This window comes from Coregonus clupeaformis, chromosome 13 (assembly GCF_020615455.1).
Source record: "Coregonus clupeaformis isolate EN_2021a chromosome 13, ASM2061545v1, whole genome shotgun sequence".
Classification (NCBI taxonomy): domain Eukaryota; kingdom Metazoa; phylum Chordata; class Actinopteri; order Salmoniformes; family Salmonidae; genus Coregonus; species Coregonus clupeaformis.
In genome coordinates this window covers 21,967,659-21,988,105 of record NC_059204.1, presented here as the reverse complement: position 1 = coordinate 21,988,105, position 20,447 = coordinate 21,967,659, and the positions used below count along the sequence as shown (strand labels likewise).

Genomic DNA, 20,447 nt, shown 5'->3' with positions numbered 1-20,447 from the left:
TGTATATCACCTATATCATACTTTCCTACTGACCTCTTGCCAGGTCGCCCTTGCAAAATAGGTTTTCTAACCTCAAGTGTCTTTACTGGTTAAATAAAAGTTAAATAAATAAATACAACTATCACTTAATAACTGTCAATAACTCATATTATTTTATGAACTTAGTGAAGACCTCCTGGATTCTGGACAGACCGAGCAAGCTCTCCAAGGTCTTATGTATTTCTCAAACCCTTTCCGATTGAGTGAAATCTGTTTTTTGAGGGAGCCAAGTGACGTAATCATAACAAGAGGAGATGAGAAAGGGGCTCCCCGTTGTGACTTGCATTAAACTGAACAACTCTGTTATAAAAACCGTCAACTCCAATCTGGCCCTCCATCCCTCATTCCCTCTATCACTCTCTCTTCCTCTCTGACCCCTCTCTCCTGTCCTCCTAAATGAGGGATCAGACTGTGTTTCCCCCTAGAGAGGCCTGGCCCCGCCGGCCACTATAGGCTTGATCAATGCCATCTTTGTGAGGGCTTTCTCAGGTGACCCCTCCCAGCCTTCCTTCTCAGCAGCCAGTGACTAACATCTCTCTCTCTCTCTCTCTCTCTCTCTCTCTCTCTCTCTCTCTCTCTCTCTCTCTCTCTCTCTCTCTCTCTCTCTCTCTCTCTCTCTCTCTCTCTCTCTCTCTCTCTCTCTCTCTCTCTCTCTCTCTCTCTCTCTCTCTCTCTCTCTCTCTCTCTCTCTCTCATCCTCCCAGCCATCCCTATGAGCAGGGCTCAGGGCACCATTGAAAATGAGCCCCTGGTCTCAATTAAATAAAAGTTAAAAACCGAACAGGGTTAAGCCTACTGTAGTTTAGTGTTAGTTAGGCAGGGAGGCAGGGAGGCTGGGAGCAGGAAAGGCCATCTGCATGGACATTGTGCTGATAATGTGCTCCACACTAAGAGATGGACTCACATGGAAATTGATGCCTTCTAATGGAGAGGACCCCTTTTCCCCGTTCTCCATCCCTGTCATTCACAGGGAGACCCCCAGTCAGCCTGGTTTTTCACCACAGCAGCCCCAGCCTCTGCATCTCAATGGACCTCTCACCAATAATCCCCTCCATTGACACACAATCTGAGGGATTACTGAATTACAATACTCTACATGTTACAGTGGCTGATTGACCGTGGTAGATGGGCTTCAATCAAAGTGATTGATTATCAACCAGGGAATTCCCATGCTGCTTTCAAGATCTAAAAACAGTAAGTACAGTATAGTTACAGTAATTGTGTAAAAATGCTACAAAACAACACACACACACACACACACACACACACAGCTAACATGGACTAATGGTTCCCAAATGTTGTTGTTTTTTGCTGTGAAGTGAACCATGTAAGCTTTCTCAAGGACATAGCCATAACGACTCAAACCGTATGGACAACTCTGACCTAGACCAGACATGCGGTAGTCCTGCAGACACTGAATCAGTGTCTGAAACTATGCAATATAATCATCATCATCAAGAACCCTTTCATTCCCACATGTCATCTCATGTGATCTGGCTGTTCTGTTGAATAGCTGGCATAACCCGCCAGTCTCACCACTACTCCAGCCTAAACACAGCCTAAACACACAGCCATACTGCTATGCAGATGACACACAGCTCTATTTACCAATCAGACCCAGTGACCAAGCTAAGGTTGCTACCCTTCACAAGTGTCTTGCTGAGATCAAATGTTGGAGGTCTGACAATTTTCTCCAGCTCAATGATAAGAAATCAGGTTGTTTTATTTGGCCCCTACCTTGCTAGAACCCAGATTGTAGATAACCTTGGTAATTTGTCCACCAATGTAAAGCCTACAGCCAAAAGCCAAGGTGTTTTCTTTGACCCTGACCTAAACCTCAAGCTGCATGTAAAAAAAAGTTGTCCAGTCCTGCTTTTATCATCTAAGAAATATAGCAAAAGTCAAGTATTTTACTTCAGTCACTGATCTGGAGAAAGTTATACATGCTTTTATTTCCTCATGCCTATATTACTGTAACTCAGTCAGAAATCACTCCATCTACAGTTAGTTCAAAATGCTGCAGCTCGGCTTTTAACAGGCACCAGAAAATGTAACCATATCACACATATTTCAGCTTCTCTACACTGGCTACAAGTCACTTTTAGAATATATTTTATTAATCACGTAATCACTTTTATCTCCTAGGAGCCAGGACGCAGCCTGAGATCCTCTGGCAGGGCACTGTTGACCATTCCAAAGTCTAGGTTGAAAACTAAAGACCAGGCATTTGCCTTTTGGGCCCTTAGACTTCAGAATGGTCTGCCAGAGGAGATCAGGCTTGCTGATTCAGTGCCTCTTTTTACCTCCCTGCTGAGGACACACTTTTATAATGATGCTTTTAATGTATCATTTCAATGTATGATTTTAATTAGCTATCTCTTTCTTTTTCAACCTCCTTCCTCCTGTCTTTGTTTCTTTGTTAGTACTTTTATTTTATTATTTTTTGATGTGAAGCACTTTGTTACTTGTATTGAAAAGCTCTATATAAATAAAGTTATTATTATTATTACTACAGACATCAAACATTTGTTTAGGCTTGGGCTGGGGTGGAATTAATACATGATCTAATCACTGAGCTCTCATTACTGACACTCATCTAGGATGATTAACACAGGAAACCAAACAACCTCTACAGTTCCAGTAAGTAACTCACAATGATGTGTGTGTTTTCCTCTGGAATCCCAACCACACTGACTGGTCTTTTATCAGAGATAACAAGAGAGGGAAGTAAAGGGGGAAGGTAACAAAGAAACATGCTGATTATCTGATTACACCAGCAGAGTCATTGAGACTTGGGGGGTGTCATGATGAGTCTGGTGTGCCATGCAGCTGTGGGACATCAGATCACACAGGAAGTAGCATGATAAGCTCTATCCACTGTGATTCTTATATGAATGGTTTGGCTACACGAAACTGGGCTAGGATGTGATGAAAGCTTCTTTATTTATGGTTGTGGTGTGCTGGCACTCTTACCAAGATATCAAAAATGTTCGTCTTTATTTATGATTGCTCTAGACTTCAATCAGAAGCTAAATGAGATGAGAGGGGCACATTCTGATCCACCATGACAACCATGACAGGAAAAGCATTCTCTTTTGATGAGGAGACATCATCATAAGTCATGAAATATAATATACCAGTGGACCACCACATCATATCAAAGCTTTCTATTATGGTTTAACAATACATAAAACAATTATAGAGATGTGTTGTATGCCAAGAGCATCTCCTTTCAACTGGGTTTCAAATCTGACATCTTGACCGAATTTATCTACATACAGTAAACTTGTATTCTTTAATCATTTAGAATATTGGTTAGGTATATGTTTTCAAAATGACCTAAAGGTCATATAATTGTGTTGTCTAGAATTGATACTGTATCTCATAAAATGTCAAGCTATGACTTGCGACAGGGGAATTTATAGCATATAATGGTTCTTTTAAAGTTGTGTGCAAGAGGTTCCTCCTCTGTGCTCAATAGCTGCCTATTGTACAGCAGATGTTCAGATGTCCTCAAATCTCCTGGGCAAAACTGTCTGCCTGACTCTGAGCCACACAGTTTAGGCTATTTTAATGGCAAAAAGATTTATACGAATTTATACTGATTGACATGTGAAAAACAGCCAACAGGCTGAACAATAGAGAAATTGATCTTTACAAGTTGAGAATAGTCCAACAACACGTGTTTAAACATTTGCTTTTAACGTCTCTTTCCCAGTACTGGAATTGTACGTCATGTTTCTCTATGTGAGGTTATAAGGGCATTGACTTATATGTATCTGTGCAGTTATGATAAATGACTAACCTGAATGACTAACAAGAAGAGGGAAATTAATCTACTGTCTCATATCATGTGAGAGTGAAATCATCGCAAGTCCAACGGTCAATTAATTCAAGGAATGCCATGACTTAACGCTTTCACTCCCCTTTCCATTTGAGACAGACATGGTAGTCAGCTTTTTGCAATTAATTTTTTTTTGAATGCAGATGAAACAAAACAATAACAACAATGAAGAAACTGAGGAAAAGAGAGTAAAATATGGTGTAAATATGTCTTGATCGTTAAACGAAACAATTTCAATACAAAATATGGCTTTGATTTATTTCAGATCTTTCAATATGAAAATAGGACAATAAACTAAATCAAATATGATCTAATAAAACTTGAGAAGTCGCCTGTTATTTCACTCCACTCCAACATATACTGTAAATTGTGAAAAGTGTTTTTAAAGAATTTAGAATCAGATTTGTAAGCACAGCAATGATTTGCAATGACGCAATACAGTCAATATTAGTTTTTTGTGTAAATGAAAAACAATTTGTTAAATATTGACAGCTATAAACCCAGCTGCACAGAGAATATCTGTCTGAAGACTATACAATATGAATACTAAAGGTTAAAAAACATGTCTGTCTGAAGACTATACAAAATATGAATACTAAAGGTTAAAAAACATGTCTGTCTGAAGACTATACAATATGAATACTAAAGGTTAAAAAACATGTCTGTCTGAAGACTATACAATATGAATACTAAAGGTTAAAAAGCATGTCTGTCTGAAGACTATACAATATGAATACTAAAGGTTAAAAAACATGTCTGTCTGAAGACTATACAATATGAATACTAAAGGTTAAAAAGCATGTCTGTCTGAAGACTATACAATATGAATACTAAAGGTTAAAAAGCATGTCTGTCTGAAGACTATCCAATACACACACAAACACATGGATATGTGGTAGTAGAGTAGTGGCCTGAGGGCACACACTTAATGTGTTGTGAAATCTGTTGTGAATGTATTTTAATGTTTTTAAAATTGTATAACTGCCTTAATTTTGCTGGACCCCAGAAAGACTATGGGAATACATAATAAATACAAATACAAATATGAATACTAAAGGTTAAAAAACATGTCTGTCTGAAGACTATACAATATGAATACTAAAGGTTAAAAAACATGTCTGTCTGAAGACTATACAATATGAATACTAAAGGTTAAAAAGCATTTCACAACAACGTTAAAAGTCAAGTTATGACCCTTGTGCTTTATAACTGGCTGTACAGGAAAACCGCTGGGGCCTGTAAGAGCAGTTTTCTCAAGAATTGAAACAGAAACTAGAGTAAATATTAAAACATAATTTACTAAGAGATACAAGGGGTCTCTTTTTATTAGCTGTGTATAGATAAATATGTGAGAAACGGTGGTTGTGATACACCCATAGGGAGAACAGCGATATCAGCAGATATCATCTTCCATTCCTGTGTCTAAACATCACCAAAACTGTAACAGTTTTATATGTTTCAAAAAATGATTTACAGACAACACAAACAACACTTTTACATGAGATTATAACTACCATAATTTTACAGTCCTTAGCTGTACCACTGCTTACTGCGACCAACCAACATGAGAGAATTTGAGCATTTTCACTGAAAGAATGTTACTCTATACATATAAAATAACTTACAAAATCCACTTAAAAAAGTAAAGGTGTGGTTAGAGTAAAGTAAAGGTATGGTTAGTCAGGTAAAGGGTTAATAATAGTGAAGGTGTGTGAGGTGGAAATGTGACAGAGCCTTTGCTGGATGACAGTTTCTGTGCGAAAGCATCACTATCAGGCAACTCTCAAGGTGGATGGGCCTCAGTCAGGAAGGAAGTTGACGGTTAACAGGTTGTAAAAAGGGGGAAACAGTGAGTTTGTGACTCGTAGTGAAACTTTCCATTCACCTCTGAACTGTCACTCTGTATTTCTGTGGCTCAATGACTATCAGCACCCCAGGGACTTAAACTATCATAACGCTATCTATCCATCATTACACACACACACACACACACACACACACACACACACACACACACACACACACACACACACACACACACACACGAGACACACACACAGAGACACACACACACACACACACACACACACACACACACACACACACACACACACACACACACACACACACACACACATAAATGGCTATAAAATGTTAATATGATTCATATGATAATTAAATGAATAGCCTATATTCAAATACATTTATTTGAAAAGCATGTGAACAGCAATGTTGAAAAACCCTCATGAATGATACAACTCTCTGAACCCTTGTGAATGACCAAACAACTTTAACCAAAATCGCCTGTTTGCCTGTAAACTCGATTTGGGAATAATCTTTCAACAAATTAGAGAAAAAATACAAAGCTTTTTATTAAAACCAGCTCTAAATAAAGCCACCACAGTATTCATTCTTGAAACAAAGAAAAGAGCGGTGAAAGAAACTGCTGGCAAGGATGTGAGCTGATGCAATCTCGCAGTCTGATTTCAGCACAGCCGAGTGTGTGTGTGTGTGTGTGTGTGTTTGTGTGTGTGTGTGTGTGTGTGTGTGTGTGTGAGTCAGGTACCAATTTAACACCACTCCCCTAACTGGCAGAGGGTAGTTACCTGCTACACACACTGGTCCTGGCCCTGACAACTCTACAACGGCAACAGGTTGCTTCCCCCTATCTCTGCCCAGCAGGCAGCCCCTTATACAGGCCAGGGTAATACATTTTTCACACTATTGTGTAGACTTAAACCGTAATGTGCTGGCTCAGATATTACTATGCTGGCAAAAAAAAATATCCTACGTTGTTTTTTTCAGCACGGTTCCAACAATTATGGTGGACGCATAACCAGGCAAGTGCAGATTGGATCAGTAGTATGAGGCAGGTATTCGTGTGATAGGCAGGGTGGGAGCGTCTGAAGGCTCTATTAGCAGCAGGCTTAGTTGGGAGGCCAGACCACAGGGTCACAGGGCTGGTGACAGTGACGTCTGACTGGAGATCAGATCAGTCTGGGAGGGTGACACCAAGCCGTCAGTGGTGGGCGACGGACGGAAAAAGGACACAGCAGTTGTTGCTCCATTCCTTAAGGCACGTGTGAAATGTCTTTATACGTAGATATCAACAAACCCCGTTTCCGCTTGAGTGCCATATGACACCAAATGAAGAACAGAGCACACAGTCAGTCTGTTTTAGGTCACCATGGCAAAGACAGAGAGACAGCAGTGCCACATCATAACAGGACCAAGATTTTAAAGTAGATTTCAACCAGACCGTAGGCCAGAGACAGTTCATCCTATCCTGAGAAACAGTCTTACATACATGTCCACACTCATACCCATAACCATCCACACAGAGCATGGCCATCGTCAGCATCCAGACTAGCTAACAGACTGAGGGGCCAAAAGAGAAATCTTAAAAGAGCAGCGCCAATACCGTACATATTCTACTGTATAATCACCACCCTTCCAGGGTCTGTCAAAAAAATGTAATGCATTCCATGCAACACAGCATGTTCCAATTCCCCATGTTAAATTAATGCTAACATTTTGGTAAGTGACCTGGGTCACAGTCAGAACGAAATAAAGAATGGGTTTTTCCAAAAAGGGGCATGAACGACCTCAAAATGTCACACTTGAAGTGCTCTCAACCGTCATGTTCCAAATTAACCCTTTAATGTGGGATACTACCCCTCTCATTGTCCTCCTTCTCCACCCTGTGACAAACGACACACACACGCAAGCAGGCACACACACACACGTATGCACACACACACACATTTCCATTTCTTCAGAGAAGGCCCAATATTACTCAGTGGCTACGTTACTCACCCGATCAGAGACACCATCTGCTCCACTATGTGCCTGCTGAAGGTTATGATCACAAACAGTTTCTGTGAGGAAAAAAGAGAGAGAGAGACAATCAGTCAGTCAGTGGACCTTGAGGTCGTGGGGGGTACATACAGGCCCAGCCAGGGCAGTACACTCATGGTTTGATCATTAATACCCCCTCTGTTAGACCCCCTGTAGTCAACCAAAACCACACTTGGTGCCTGACAGGCGGTCAGCCCAAAACCAGCCGTGAAGTGGCCCTTTGTCATCAAGGCCAGGAAAAAAAGTCTGAGCCCCTATGACACATTATAACCAACGCACAGACACAGGTCAAGAAATTAGTCTACACAGGCAGGCTGTCTTCAGGGGGTGAGGATGAGGAAGGGTGTGGGGTTACGGCTGATACAGATAACAGTTGAAGAGGGGGATGGGAGGAGGAGTAGTAGGAGGTGGAGAGGGGTATTGAGGGGAATGGGAGGATCAGGAGGAGATGTGTCACTTTTCTCAGACAGACGTTTATAACAGTAAAGGAGGGATTTGTTTTGTTCCTGTTCAGTCTAATTCCTGCTTACTCATTGCCCCAGACTGGACACAGGAGACGGGGGGTGGGGGGTTGGCCATTATGGCTCAATCAGACCCTATTAGGGGGCTCATTACATTTTACATTTTAGTCATTTATCCAGAGCGACTTACAGTTAGTGAGTGCATACATTTTCATACTGGCCCCCCGTGGGAAACGAACCCACAACCCTGGCGTTGCAAGCGCCACGCTCTACCAACAGAGCTACAGGGAGACCTACGGCTCTGTTTCCCGTTCAGTTACTGTTCAGCCACCCACTGAGCAGGCACCCAGGAAGCACTGGGTCTGGGAGAGGCCAAAATGGCTGCCGCTGCACATAACAAAGACCAAGTCTAACAAATATGTTTTTGTCCTCTTCTCTTCGGACTCATGCATGAAAACCTTAGAGGGAAGTGCACAGGTTTAACAAGATCATACTACCCCATTGTGCCACTCATATTGGGAATCAACACTCGAGTGGGTTCTCATAATGGCAATGTGCATGTCTGTTGAAACCCCTTGAAACACAGAGCCCATAACTAAACTAGTAGGAACGTGGAAGTCAGGGAGGCTATCATAACGGAGATCCCTTCTCTCCTATTGTTTAGGCCAGACTGTGTGTCATGGGTACTGAAGGTAAACGAAAATACCAGAAACTGAGCTTTTACTGTCCACTTCTTAATGGAAGGACATTTACTCATGTCTCCGCTCAGCTAAACCTAACGGAGCCATTTCAAAATTTTACTGATGGATTATAATTAATGGGCATTTTTGTAGGGGCTGTTAAATTTTTTGTTAGGGCAAATCAAGTCTGAAATTTTAAAGTGGAAATTTCAAACTTTAGAAGCATTTTTAAACCTTGAATACACTGCAAGTTTGCATTCCCTGCTATGCAGGAAATGTCTTGCAACAACAGTGATCAAACATCTGTACATTTAGGACTTATAAAACCTTCCCTAGATTTTATTATATAATTTTTGATAGTTCCTATCAATATTTCAAAACCTAGCTAGTAAACATCACCACAAAGTACCGTCAGAAAACCAGATCCAGTTTAGAGTATGACAGGGTCAAGAGTTGTGAAAAGGTCTGGATCCTCGGGGACTCATGTGCCATTGTTTACAGGAACAGATTGTTATTGTGAACCTGAATTTACCACCTGACCTGCAGGTACAGTACAACCCAGTTATCCAGCTCTCAAATCCCCCTATTGCATTGTTCCCCTGCTTTGGCACACAAGGGAGAATGTTCACCTGTTCACCATTACAATCTATCATATTGCCCCTCCACTCCCTCTCTTACATGACAAGTTCAACAACTATACAGCTCTGTGACTCACAGTACAGTACAGTACAGTACGGTATACTGCCAACGTAAAACTACAAAGAAGTGCTGTCTAATAGAATATAATTTTCTGCTTTCTTTCCAGACTTAACACAATGTGGGGAAAGAACAAGAGAAGCTGAGAGAACAGGGGTTTGTTCAGAACGTTCAGATAGAAATGTATTGTTTACACAGGACATGATCTGTCAGGTATAGAGCATTGTGTCAGCTATATTCATTACATTTCTATCTGCAACACAAAACGTTTCATCTCACTGAATACAGTCACGATCAACATTTTTCAGAATGACACAAATATTAATTTTCACAAAGTCTGCTGCCTCAGTTATTATGATGGCAATTTGCATATACTCCAGAATGTTATGAAGAGTGATCAGATGAATTTCAATTAATTGAAAAGTCCCTCTTTGCCATGAAAATGAAGTTAATCCCAAAAAACATTTCCACTGCATTTCAGCCCTGCCACAAAAGGACCAGCTGACATCATGTCAGTGATTCTCTCATTAACACAGGTGAGAGTGTTGATGAGGACAAGGCTGGAGATTACTCTGTCATGCTGATTGAGTTAGAATAACAGACTGGAAGCTTTAAAAGGTGGGTGGTGCTTGAAATCATTGTTCTTCCTCTGTTAACCATGGTTACCTGCAAGGAAACACGTGCCGTCATCATTGCTTTGCACAAAAAGGGCTTCACAGACAAGGATATTACTGCTAGTAAGATTGCACCTAAATCAACCATTTATCGGATCATCAAGAACTTCAAGGAGAGAGGTTCAATTGTTGTGAAGAAGGCTTCAGGGCGCCCAAGAAAGTCCAGCAAGCGCCAGGACCGTCTCCTAAAGTTCATTCAGCTGCGGGATCGGGGCACCACCAGTGCAGAGCTTGCTCAGGAATGGCAGCAGGCAGGTGTGAGTGCATCTGCACGCACAGTGAGGCGAAGACTTTTGGAGGATGGCCTGGTGTCAAGAAGGGCAGCGAGGAAGCCACTTCTCTCCAGGAAAAACATCAGGGACAGACTGATATTCTGCAAAAGGTACAGGGATTGGACTGCTGAGGACTGGGGTAAAGTCATTTTCTCTGTTTAATCCCCTTTCCGATTGTTTGGGGCATCCAGAAAAAAGCTTGTCCGGAGAAGACAAGGTGAGCGCTACCATCAGTCCTGTGTCATGCCAACAGTAAAGCATCCTGAGACCATTCATGTGTGGGGTTGCTTCTCAGCCAAGGGAGTGGGCTCACTCACAATTTTGCCCAAGAACACAGCCATGAATAAAGAATGGTACCAACACATCCTCCGAGAGCAACTTCTCCCAACCATCCAAGAACAGCATTTTCCAGCATGATGGAGCACCTTGCCATAAGGCAAAAGTGATAACTAAGTGGCTCGGGGAACAAAACATCAACATTTTGGGTCCATGGCCAGGAAACTCCCCAGACCTTAATCCCATTGAGAACTTGTGGTCAATCCTCAAGAGGCGGGTGGACAAACAAAAACCCACAAATTCTAACAAACTCCAAGCATTGATTATGCAAGAATGGGCTGCCATCAGTCAGGATGTGGCCCAGAAGTTAATTGACAGCATGCCAGGGCAGATTGCAGAGGTCTTGAAAAAGAAGTGTCAACACTGCAAATATTGACTCTGCATAAACTTTATGTAATTGTCAATAAAAGCCTTTGACACTTATGGAATGCTTGTAATTATACTTCAGTATACCATAGTATGGTCCTCTGTAGCTCAGCTGGTAGAGCACGGCGCTTGTTATGCCAAGGTAGTGGGTTCGATCCCCGGGACCACCCATACACAAACAAATTATTATGCACGCATGACTGTAAATCGCTTTGGATAAAAGCGTCTGCTAAATGGCATATTATATTATTATTATTATATATTATTATATAGTAACATCTGACAAAAATATCTAAAAACACTGAAGCAGCAAACTTTGTGAAGACCAATACTTGTGTCATTCTCAAAAGTTTTGACCACGACTGTACATCCCAGGCTGACCCCAGCCAGTTATGATGGTGAGCCTGGTTCAGTTTCCAGTCAGTGTGGTGTATCATTGTAAAGCTTGCCTTGGCCGTGTCAGGCAGTGAGGAGACAACGACACACCTCTGATCCTGCCTGCCAGTCATCGGCCCAAGGGACACTAGGCTTAATCGGCTCCATGATGTTGCTGCCCACGCCACTCTCTGTATCATCACAGACAGTGTTTATCTACAATAGGGTTTGATCTATGGCCACCGCCCCACACTGCTTGGGCATCTACAGAAAGTGAACTTCACATTACTAGTAAGATAGTCAATCATAATAAATCAGCTTACTCCATTGGTGTTTAATTGTTCTTTTTTATTTATTTATTTATAAAATACTTTATAGAGGAGTTAGAAAGTCTAATCAATTAAGCATACAGACACTGTCTACCATGGCCCAAAGTGGATGAAGTCCTTAATCCTTGCATGCATGGGAAAAACGGATTCAACTTTGACACAATAATCATCACTGTATACTTCTTTACAGTACAGATTCACCTTTCAGTACAGTAAATACTCAAGTGATTCAAATATCTTCTCCCTACTAAAGTATGTATCCCTGAGTGCAGCATCTGCTTTCACAAAATGGACGACCGACCCCTGCTTTCACTGGCCAAAATGGCCTCCTTACACTCTCAGTTGAGTACAGTACAGGAGGATCCCTCCTCATCCTCTGCACGGTTTCACTATCATGTCTGACATAATCATATTCAAAATAAACGGAAGACTTGATCTATCAATTCTATAAGAAAAAAGGCTACTTTGTCAAAATGTTATATCAAACTATGGACCTTAAGTAGCCTCTTTGACAGAACAGAAAAAGACGTAAGAAAAGTAAGCTGTGTGTGCAAGACATCTATGTAAAAACGTTCTTATCCAAGAGAGTAAGTGTGCAAGGTATCTATGTAAAAACGTGTGCTATAGTAAACTCACCTGAATGTGCATTTTGATGATGGCTTTCCCAATTAGTGTTGCTCCAAAAAAGGTCCAAAAGGGAACAAGGAAATGGCCACATGTTATACCTGCTAGGTCAAACAGTGGATTTGGAATCTGGAGAAACAGAGAATATATACTAAATATCTAGAGAATATATACTAAATATCAGAAATGAACATGGCAACTGACAACAATTATAGAGAAAACTACTATATTCTATAGAAAAGAGCAAGGGACTCAATGATTCAATATGCTTCAGTCCAAACACAGTTTTGTTGAGGTATTTAGCACTTACTGGAGGTATCTAACAGATTAGTAATACAATGACTAAAATCTACAGAATATAGGTAGCTTTATATTTACAATCATTATTCATAATCTGTTCTGTCTTCTGGTTTGAGAATCAGCAGTTCAGTTTAAATAGACAGACAGTTTCATGATGCACAGAAATGCTATTTTAAGGCTTGAATTTAAACTGTAGTCACATTATTGTATTTTCAGACATTAATAGGGGAGATTAAAATGTTTTAACAGAATACTGTTAATATATGATTTCACTTACAGAGGCACAGGCGAGAATTCCAAAGAATCCAACTCTCTGAACCATTTTCTGCACTGCTAGTTTTGCTCTGGTGGCAAAATCCTGAAAATAAGTAAAAATAATTGCAAATATTTAACAGATCATTCTATACAGAACATGTAATTCTTATTCACATTTCATCATTGTAATGTAATGTATGAATCTTTCATGAGTAACATATTATGTTCATATGAGCAGACTCAATTTTGCTCAGCAATGAAGACCAAAAGCTATTTATGCAATCAATAACCTTTTCACTAATCTATGGTGATTAAAGGTAGAAGGATGATCTCCTGCCCATTTTAAATATCTCACAGATTAACACATGGTAGTAATATTACTAAAAATACTTCCAAAACATTGTTCATTCTATAATTTATCTCGGAACTTGTATCATTAGGAAAAAGGTTTCACATTTTTTTTAGGCTTGTGGACAAGGAGCAAATCTTAAAATAAATCGGAGATGATCCTTGCAAAATCAACACAAATCAAATTGATCCAATAAAAACAACTGAGTTATAGTCTTTAAGGAATTCCATTAGTTAAAAATGGCTTTATTTATAATTTATCCTCTCTAAGGAAATATCGTTGTGGTGGTGTGCTGACAGTCATTTGTGAGTTGTAATGCATTTCTGTCTTTAAAATTATAAATAAATTAGACTAAAACACGCTCGGGGAGATTTTAGACTTAACATTACTATTAGTACAGTAAAATGTGAGATTATGGGGCATATCATAAGATTTATACACTATAGAAAATATATTTACTATGGGATTAGGACAAACAGCTGTCTTTTTTAGCATCTCTTCTCATTTATATTTTGTATTTAACACACTGACCATAAATATATAGAAAACAAGGATGCTGGCATTTTATATGCACAAATACATCAGAGAGCAGATTATTGATTAACGAATAATATGGTTTATATGAAGTAACCCTATTTTTCTAAGAAGTAAATGTACAATTAACATATTGAATTGTGGCAACAGGACATCTTTCTATTTATTTAAAACAATATTGTGACATACAGATTTTTCCAAGTCACTATTATCTAAATATTAGTTTTCCTTCATATATCAATATTTCTGTTAACCAAAAAAGTTTTCTAAGCCCTGCAAAAATGCTACACACAGTCAATTGTCCTGTCAGTTGTCTAATTGGAACAATCACCCTCTGCAAACTCATCCAAACACCTTTTATACTGGGATATTATATATTCACATCCCCTAACTGTAGTTTACCTCTGGTGACAGTTTTTAATCCAATATCATTGGGGATGTGAGTACAAGACTAGACTTCATGGTCATTCCAATGACTCACAGATTCTTACTAATTCTGCTGCCCCCCCCATATCTCTCCTGACAACTCAACAAAAGGCTATTTTCAAAGCAATGACATGGATTTTTCCTCAATATACCTATGATGGGAAGATGAGGGTTAAGCTCTTGTTGATGTAGTTCAAAATATTTCTGGGAACTGTGACGGAAGGATGGCGTAATTATCCTGGATTGATTACGGTAAATTGGTCCTACTTCTGATGATTGTATTAGAATGCCACTAGAGATAACAATACAAATTGTATGCATGTGCTGATGTGTTTATTTTGTCTTGATTTTAGTCAAATTATTGTTGTTGTTTTTTTACAGATATTTAACTATACCAATGCTGTAAGGTTGGTATATCAATTTAAGGGGAATTAAAAATTAAATATCAATGAAATGTAAAAACACACTGTGTCTAATTTGTGAACTCATGTTGAGGGTATTGTCACTATTATATGTATAGATTTGTATTTAATATTGCAAAACGTATATATAGACTTTTATTGACTGGACTCAAAAAATCTATTCTGTAGATATTGATTGCTCCAAGCCTGAAACTTTGATATGAAGTCTTGATCAAAATATGTGTGTGTTTAAGTGCATATCTAACACTTTATCCCTTTTATGTTCTAATCAATGGTAATGACATTAGAATACATCAATATTAAACTCAACACATCTTTCCTTTGATATAAAATGTAAAACACATTTGACTTGTGAACATGTTTTACTTCTCTAAACAATGTGTTGTATAGCACAAATACATTTTACTAAAGTGTTGATATAGTATAGCTCCTACCAAAGAACGTCATGCATTAGAATGGTATTTCCGAATTGACTGGTATTATCTGTACATGAGATGGTACTGAATGCATGTAAAGATATAAAACCAGAATAACATGTTTCTTTTTTAGAGGAATGACTGGAATCATCCACTAACTTTTAGACTAACCTTTACATCATCTCTCAGGCTAGATCTGATATGATGCATAAACAACTCTTAACTGACCAGAACTCAAACTGCAGGCTTTCAAATGACTGTACCATATTATTACTGTTTCATGGTAGTTAACATTACATATGTTTAATTGCTATAATTATTAGCAAAATTAAACTGCAATTTCAAATCAGATAGGATGTGCCCCCCTGAATTGGCAATTCTGATCCAATATACTGAATGTTCTACAATAAATTGATTAAACATCAATGCATGATGAAAACTGCTTATTCACAATGACCAAACAATAAGACAACTACTTTTATGGGTGAAAATGTTATCTATATGACTTTCACCTTTGTTTCACACACATACCGGTAAATTGAAACTTGAGAGGTTTAACTTGACTGGGAGGAGGCTGGGGTTGGGGTAGTAAGAAGATCATGCCTAATATGGTCAACAAAGCAGTCGAGTAATGGTGGCATTTCTTCAAGAGTAGGAGCCGGCCCACATTACATTTTTGAGACATAGGGAGTAGACTAAAAGAGGGGGGCCCAACTGACATCCACTCTGATTGGCTCACATTTTGAATTTCTCCCTCAGATTCTATCCAATCACAGGAGCTTTCCACAAGGATAATCCTGCTTCTCTAATTCTAGCCTTCTGTTCCAGATTCTTTATTCTGTTTTTTGTTCTTTTTTTCACTGTTTTTTTTCCCCTTTCTAAATCTTGGAGACTGAGCTGGTTGTCTGGGGGAAGGAATGTGTATGGTTTACAGCTGAACGACTCTGGACCGTCTGTTGACCACAAACACCTGACAACCACAGGAGTAGAGTAGAGGATTTATGCTTCAATAACTAATAACTGTTAGGGAAATCAGCATAGTTTAGTCAATGAGTCACATTTATTAGATGAAATATGATATTTGCATTGGTATAGTTTATCAAGTTAGTGGAGTCCTGGATTTCCACTCACTTGACTGGTATGGATGAGTGAAAGGAAAATAGCTACCTCACCACTGAATGAAATGAAAGTCCCAGTGGGGAGGAATACTGTGTGTTTACACGTGACATTGTGATTTACTAGCGGGACGCTCCCCTTTTCTCCCCTTTTCTCCCCGTGTGTACCTTCTCGACCACAAAATTGTCCATCTTACATGACCAGTGTTCAGAAATCCAGACACCACACACAATGTGTGTTGTACGCAGTTCATGGAAAATCACCATCTTGGCCAGGCTTCCACCCACGGCTGCCTCCCTCCCGTCCCCATCCCCCTTGCGGCGCGCTATCCCCCAGGGCAGGGCTTACCAGCAATTACATTTTGGAGATCTTGTCAAGGGTGCAGCGTCATTAAAACCATTGGGACATGGCTCCAGAATTTTGGCTCTCCATCTCTTTACTCAGCACTCTGTACCCAATATGCCCCCACATCAAGATGATGCCTACAGTGTGAAGTAAAAATCATACGTCTGCTCTATAATTTATATGTTAAGGCTATTACAGTTAGTGGCCCCATCACCTGCTATGGAGTTTGCTTCTTATTTTGCGATCTACATTTATGCAAAAAAACATGGAATATTAGACCTCGTTAGGGTAATGTCTGAAAGTACAGTAGGTCTCCCAAGGTTGAGTGACTGTCGGGGACTTCTTAGTAATGAAACAATGTCAAACACCATGGTGATTACATGGAATCCAGGTTCTAAGAATTTTACAATGATATTACATTATCAGAGCCTATCTGAACACATTTTATATTCACTGTTCCACAACATTTCCACACAAAGGGCATCAATGAGCACCATGTTTAACATAATAGTTTGAATACCAATGGTTACTGTTGCCAGAGAGATGACGAAGGTTGACGCAAATAGGCAGTGGGAAAAAAGGAAAAGAGTTCACTGTTTCCCTCCTCACATGTAATGACATAGCAACCCTATTCTAAATGCTTTATGATGAACTGAAAGGTTTAAAACATGTGGGTGGAGACTTTTGTAGACGTGATGGGAGTAAGGAGTTCAAAATAGGCAGACGACAAAGCAATGTGCATCTGGAAAAGTTAAGTGTCAGTTAAGGAAAAATCAACACCCATGCACAGTTTGTTTCTCTCTCTTTCTCTCTCTCTCTTTTTCCTGAATGAAACTCTTTCACACACAGAGAAAGGAGGACACATCTCCAGAGCGGAGCGGCGCGAGTTGAGCCCTGACGGCGAGACGGCTAAAGTTCATCTCATTAACTCCCCACAAGCCCGTTCCCTTCTCTCACACACACACACAGGCACAGGAAGCAGAGTGGTTAAGGCTCCTGACGCAACCCAACCCCAGCCCCATAGTCCCTTCTACAAAATTCAAATCTATTGAGACAAAAAAAAAGTGCTCCTGAGTCCACGTTGACAAATTCTTTAACAAGCTGTGGTTGAAGGGAAGCTGGTTTTACTCTGACTCACCCCCTCCTTTCAAACAGTTTACTGGAAATAAAGAGGGAGGAGGAGGGAGGGGGCATTTTCAGAGAAGTCACGTGACGGGGCTGGGCAAACCACAGCACAGAAAGCCTTTGAGTGGAGTGTAGTAGGCCAGGGGGAGGCAGGGGGGAGGGCACAAGCCCAGCCCAGCGCAGACGGCTCTTATTCAGGATACAGGAGATACAATCCTGGGAGTTGGCAATCAAGAATTCACAGTGCTGGTTAACCCTTTCCATGCCGGCCAAAATGGGCTCCCGAGTGGCGCAGCGGTCTAAGGCACTGAATCTCAGTGCTTGAGGCGTCACTACAGACCCCCTGGTTCGATTCCAGGCTGTATCACAACCGGCCGTGATTGGGAGTCCCATAGGGCGGCGCACAATTGTCCCAGCGTCGTCCAGGTTTGGCCGGTGTAGGCCGTCATTGTAAATAACAATTTGTTCTTAACTGACTTGCCTAGTTAAATAAAGGTTAAAAAAAAATTACAATATACAAATTTTAAAAAACATAAAGCACTTCAGGGAAACCACTGAATCACCACGCCACTTTTTGGACGTTGTTCATCTAGAGAGGATTCCAGGATTAGTTTTCAGAACATAAGTATCATCCAAATTTTCAAACAAATGTTTTAAAAATTCAGATTTTCATGACATCAACGTCTGGACCTGCTTAGTAAAGTCATGACTTCATCATTCTTGAATAGCCATCATGAAGGGGGGGAAACTTTGTTCTTCTGCCATCACTCATGTGCTCCTGCTTGCGGCAGGAAGTTGGCATGTACGCATTCTGAGAAATGCCCCTGGGTTTAAGTCAAGCTCCTGCCACATTGACCCCTATGACCTCAGAGTAAGAGAGGAGAGAGTCAGCATCTCTAACCCGCTGTGGTGCCCAAAGACACATCACACTCATACATCATCAGTTTAATTTACTCTCTGCAAACATACAAACTCAACACATCCGATCACAAACCTTCTCTCCCACGTTACCATTCAATCAAACTCTATTTTCTATAATCACTATTCTAATCTTGGTTAAAATAACAGAGAATAACAATGCAATATAAATCCACTTTAACGAGATGTCCAAAATCGCTGTGATGTTTACCTTTAAGAATGTACAGTATAACAAGCATGTAATGCAATAAGCGGTGTCTCTCTCTCTCTCTCGCTCTCTCTCGGCCAGTGAAACAATGCACACCCCGTTGTAGGTGATAGACGGAGAGAGAAGAAAGGAAAATAAGTATTCCGCCTCCTGCAGCTCAGCAATGCTTTGTGGTGTGAGAAACCTGCTGCCAGATGCTGTCCACACACACAGACACACACACACACAGTGACCAGACCACACCGTAAAGATATCAGCAGAAACCGACAGAACAAGTAGAGCGATAGAAAGAGAGAGAGAGGGAGGGAGGGATATCAACAGAAATAGAGAGTGTGTGACAGAGATAAAGAGACAGAGAGCAGTAGAGGGAGAGTGAAAGAGCCTCAGAGCACTAATTCAGACCCAGCAGCCATGAGGCAGCAGCAGCTCTGTGGTGGGTGACACTTGTTCAACCTTTCTCTCTGAGGATGCGAAACAAACAACCAACAAGCCTTCCCTGATGCCTCGGACACGTCAAAGCTACGGCGGAGAAAAAGAAGAAGAAACAACTAGAACGAATCAAAGCGGCCAAGATGAACGTGTTGAAAGACAAAACGTGACTCTCCACAACGGAGCATCTGTCTTTCTCTCACACGTCCCCTCTCTTTTCCTTTGCTTTCTCCCGCTCCCTCTCGCTTTCTCTTCGGTCGTTCGTTTTGGTGGAGAGCCGAGCGGGACATTATCGGTGTGTCGAATGATGTCAGAGCTCCAGACTCCCACATGTGGTCTGAGGGCCAAGGGACGCTGGATACAGTGCCATCTGCAGATACCCATGGCATGAGTGATAAACTAAACATGACAGTAGGTACTCCCATCATTACGGTGCAAGGGAGCACCCACCCACTCTATCAGACCACCAGTACCTGTCACACCCTGCTGACCACCGGATGAAAACACATGGAATCAACATCATATGTCAATGTACCTGATGTTCAACGTCAATGTCTTTTTTGGTTGTATCGGCAAAAAGTAATCAATGTACAGTTTTGTACAGAGTGTGAGCTTATAATGTGAGTCTATCTATTAAGACCAGAGTGTGCTCAGAGTACTATCAATAGCTCATAGTATAAAGACTCATTAAATCACTACTTAACGAACCCTTAAAGCCCCTCAAGTCATGTCAACCACTACTTGATCTAAATGTCTGATTTAAATTTGAATAGAACAAACCTTTGGCTAGTCTATTTTCCAACATCAAGGAGAATAGGGTCATTTTTTGGCACTGGCTTCTCCAAGCCGTTTTCCTAACTGCCCCCATTGTTTGACCTGTATTGTGTTGAAATGCTCATGACATGGGTGGTCCTCTGTAGCTCAGCTGGTACAGCTGGTAGAGCACGGCGCTTGTAACGCCAAGGTAGTGGGTTCGATCCCCGGGACCACCCATAAACAAAAAAAATGTATGCACGCATGACTGTAAGTCGCTTTGGATAAAAGCGTCTG

The 20,447-nt window shown here is 40.6% G+C and overlaps 1 protein-coding gene across 5 annotated transcripts in view; it reads right to left on the bottom strand.

The window, feature by feature from the left end:
- LOC121579763 (vacuole membrane protein 1) overlaps positions 1-20,447 on the bottom strand; it is a 96,434-nt gene that overhangs the window by 14,306 nt on the left and 61,681 nt on the right. For all 5 annotated transcript variants that reach the window (XM_041894641.2, XM_041894639.2, XM_041894640.2 and 2 more), the window contains 3 exons: positions 13,132-13,212; positions 12,567-12,683; positions 7,700-7,761 (listed from right to left, as the gene is read on the bottom strand). In XM_041894641.2, coding sequence (XP_041750575.1) covers positions 7,700-7,761; positions 12,567-12,683; positions 13,132-13,212 — 260 coding nt within the window. The remainder of the gene's footprint in view (positions 1-7,699; positions 7,762-12,566; positions 12,684-13,131; positions 13,213-20,447) is intronic.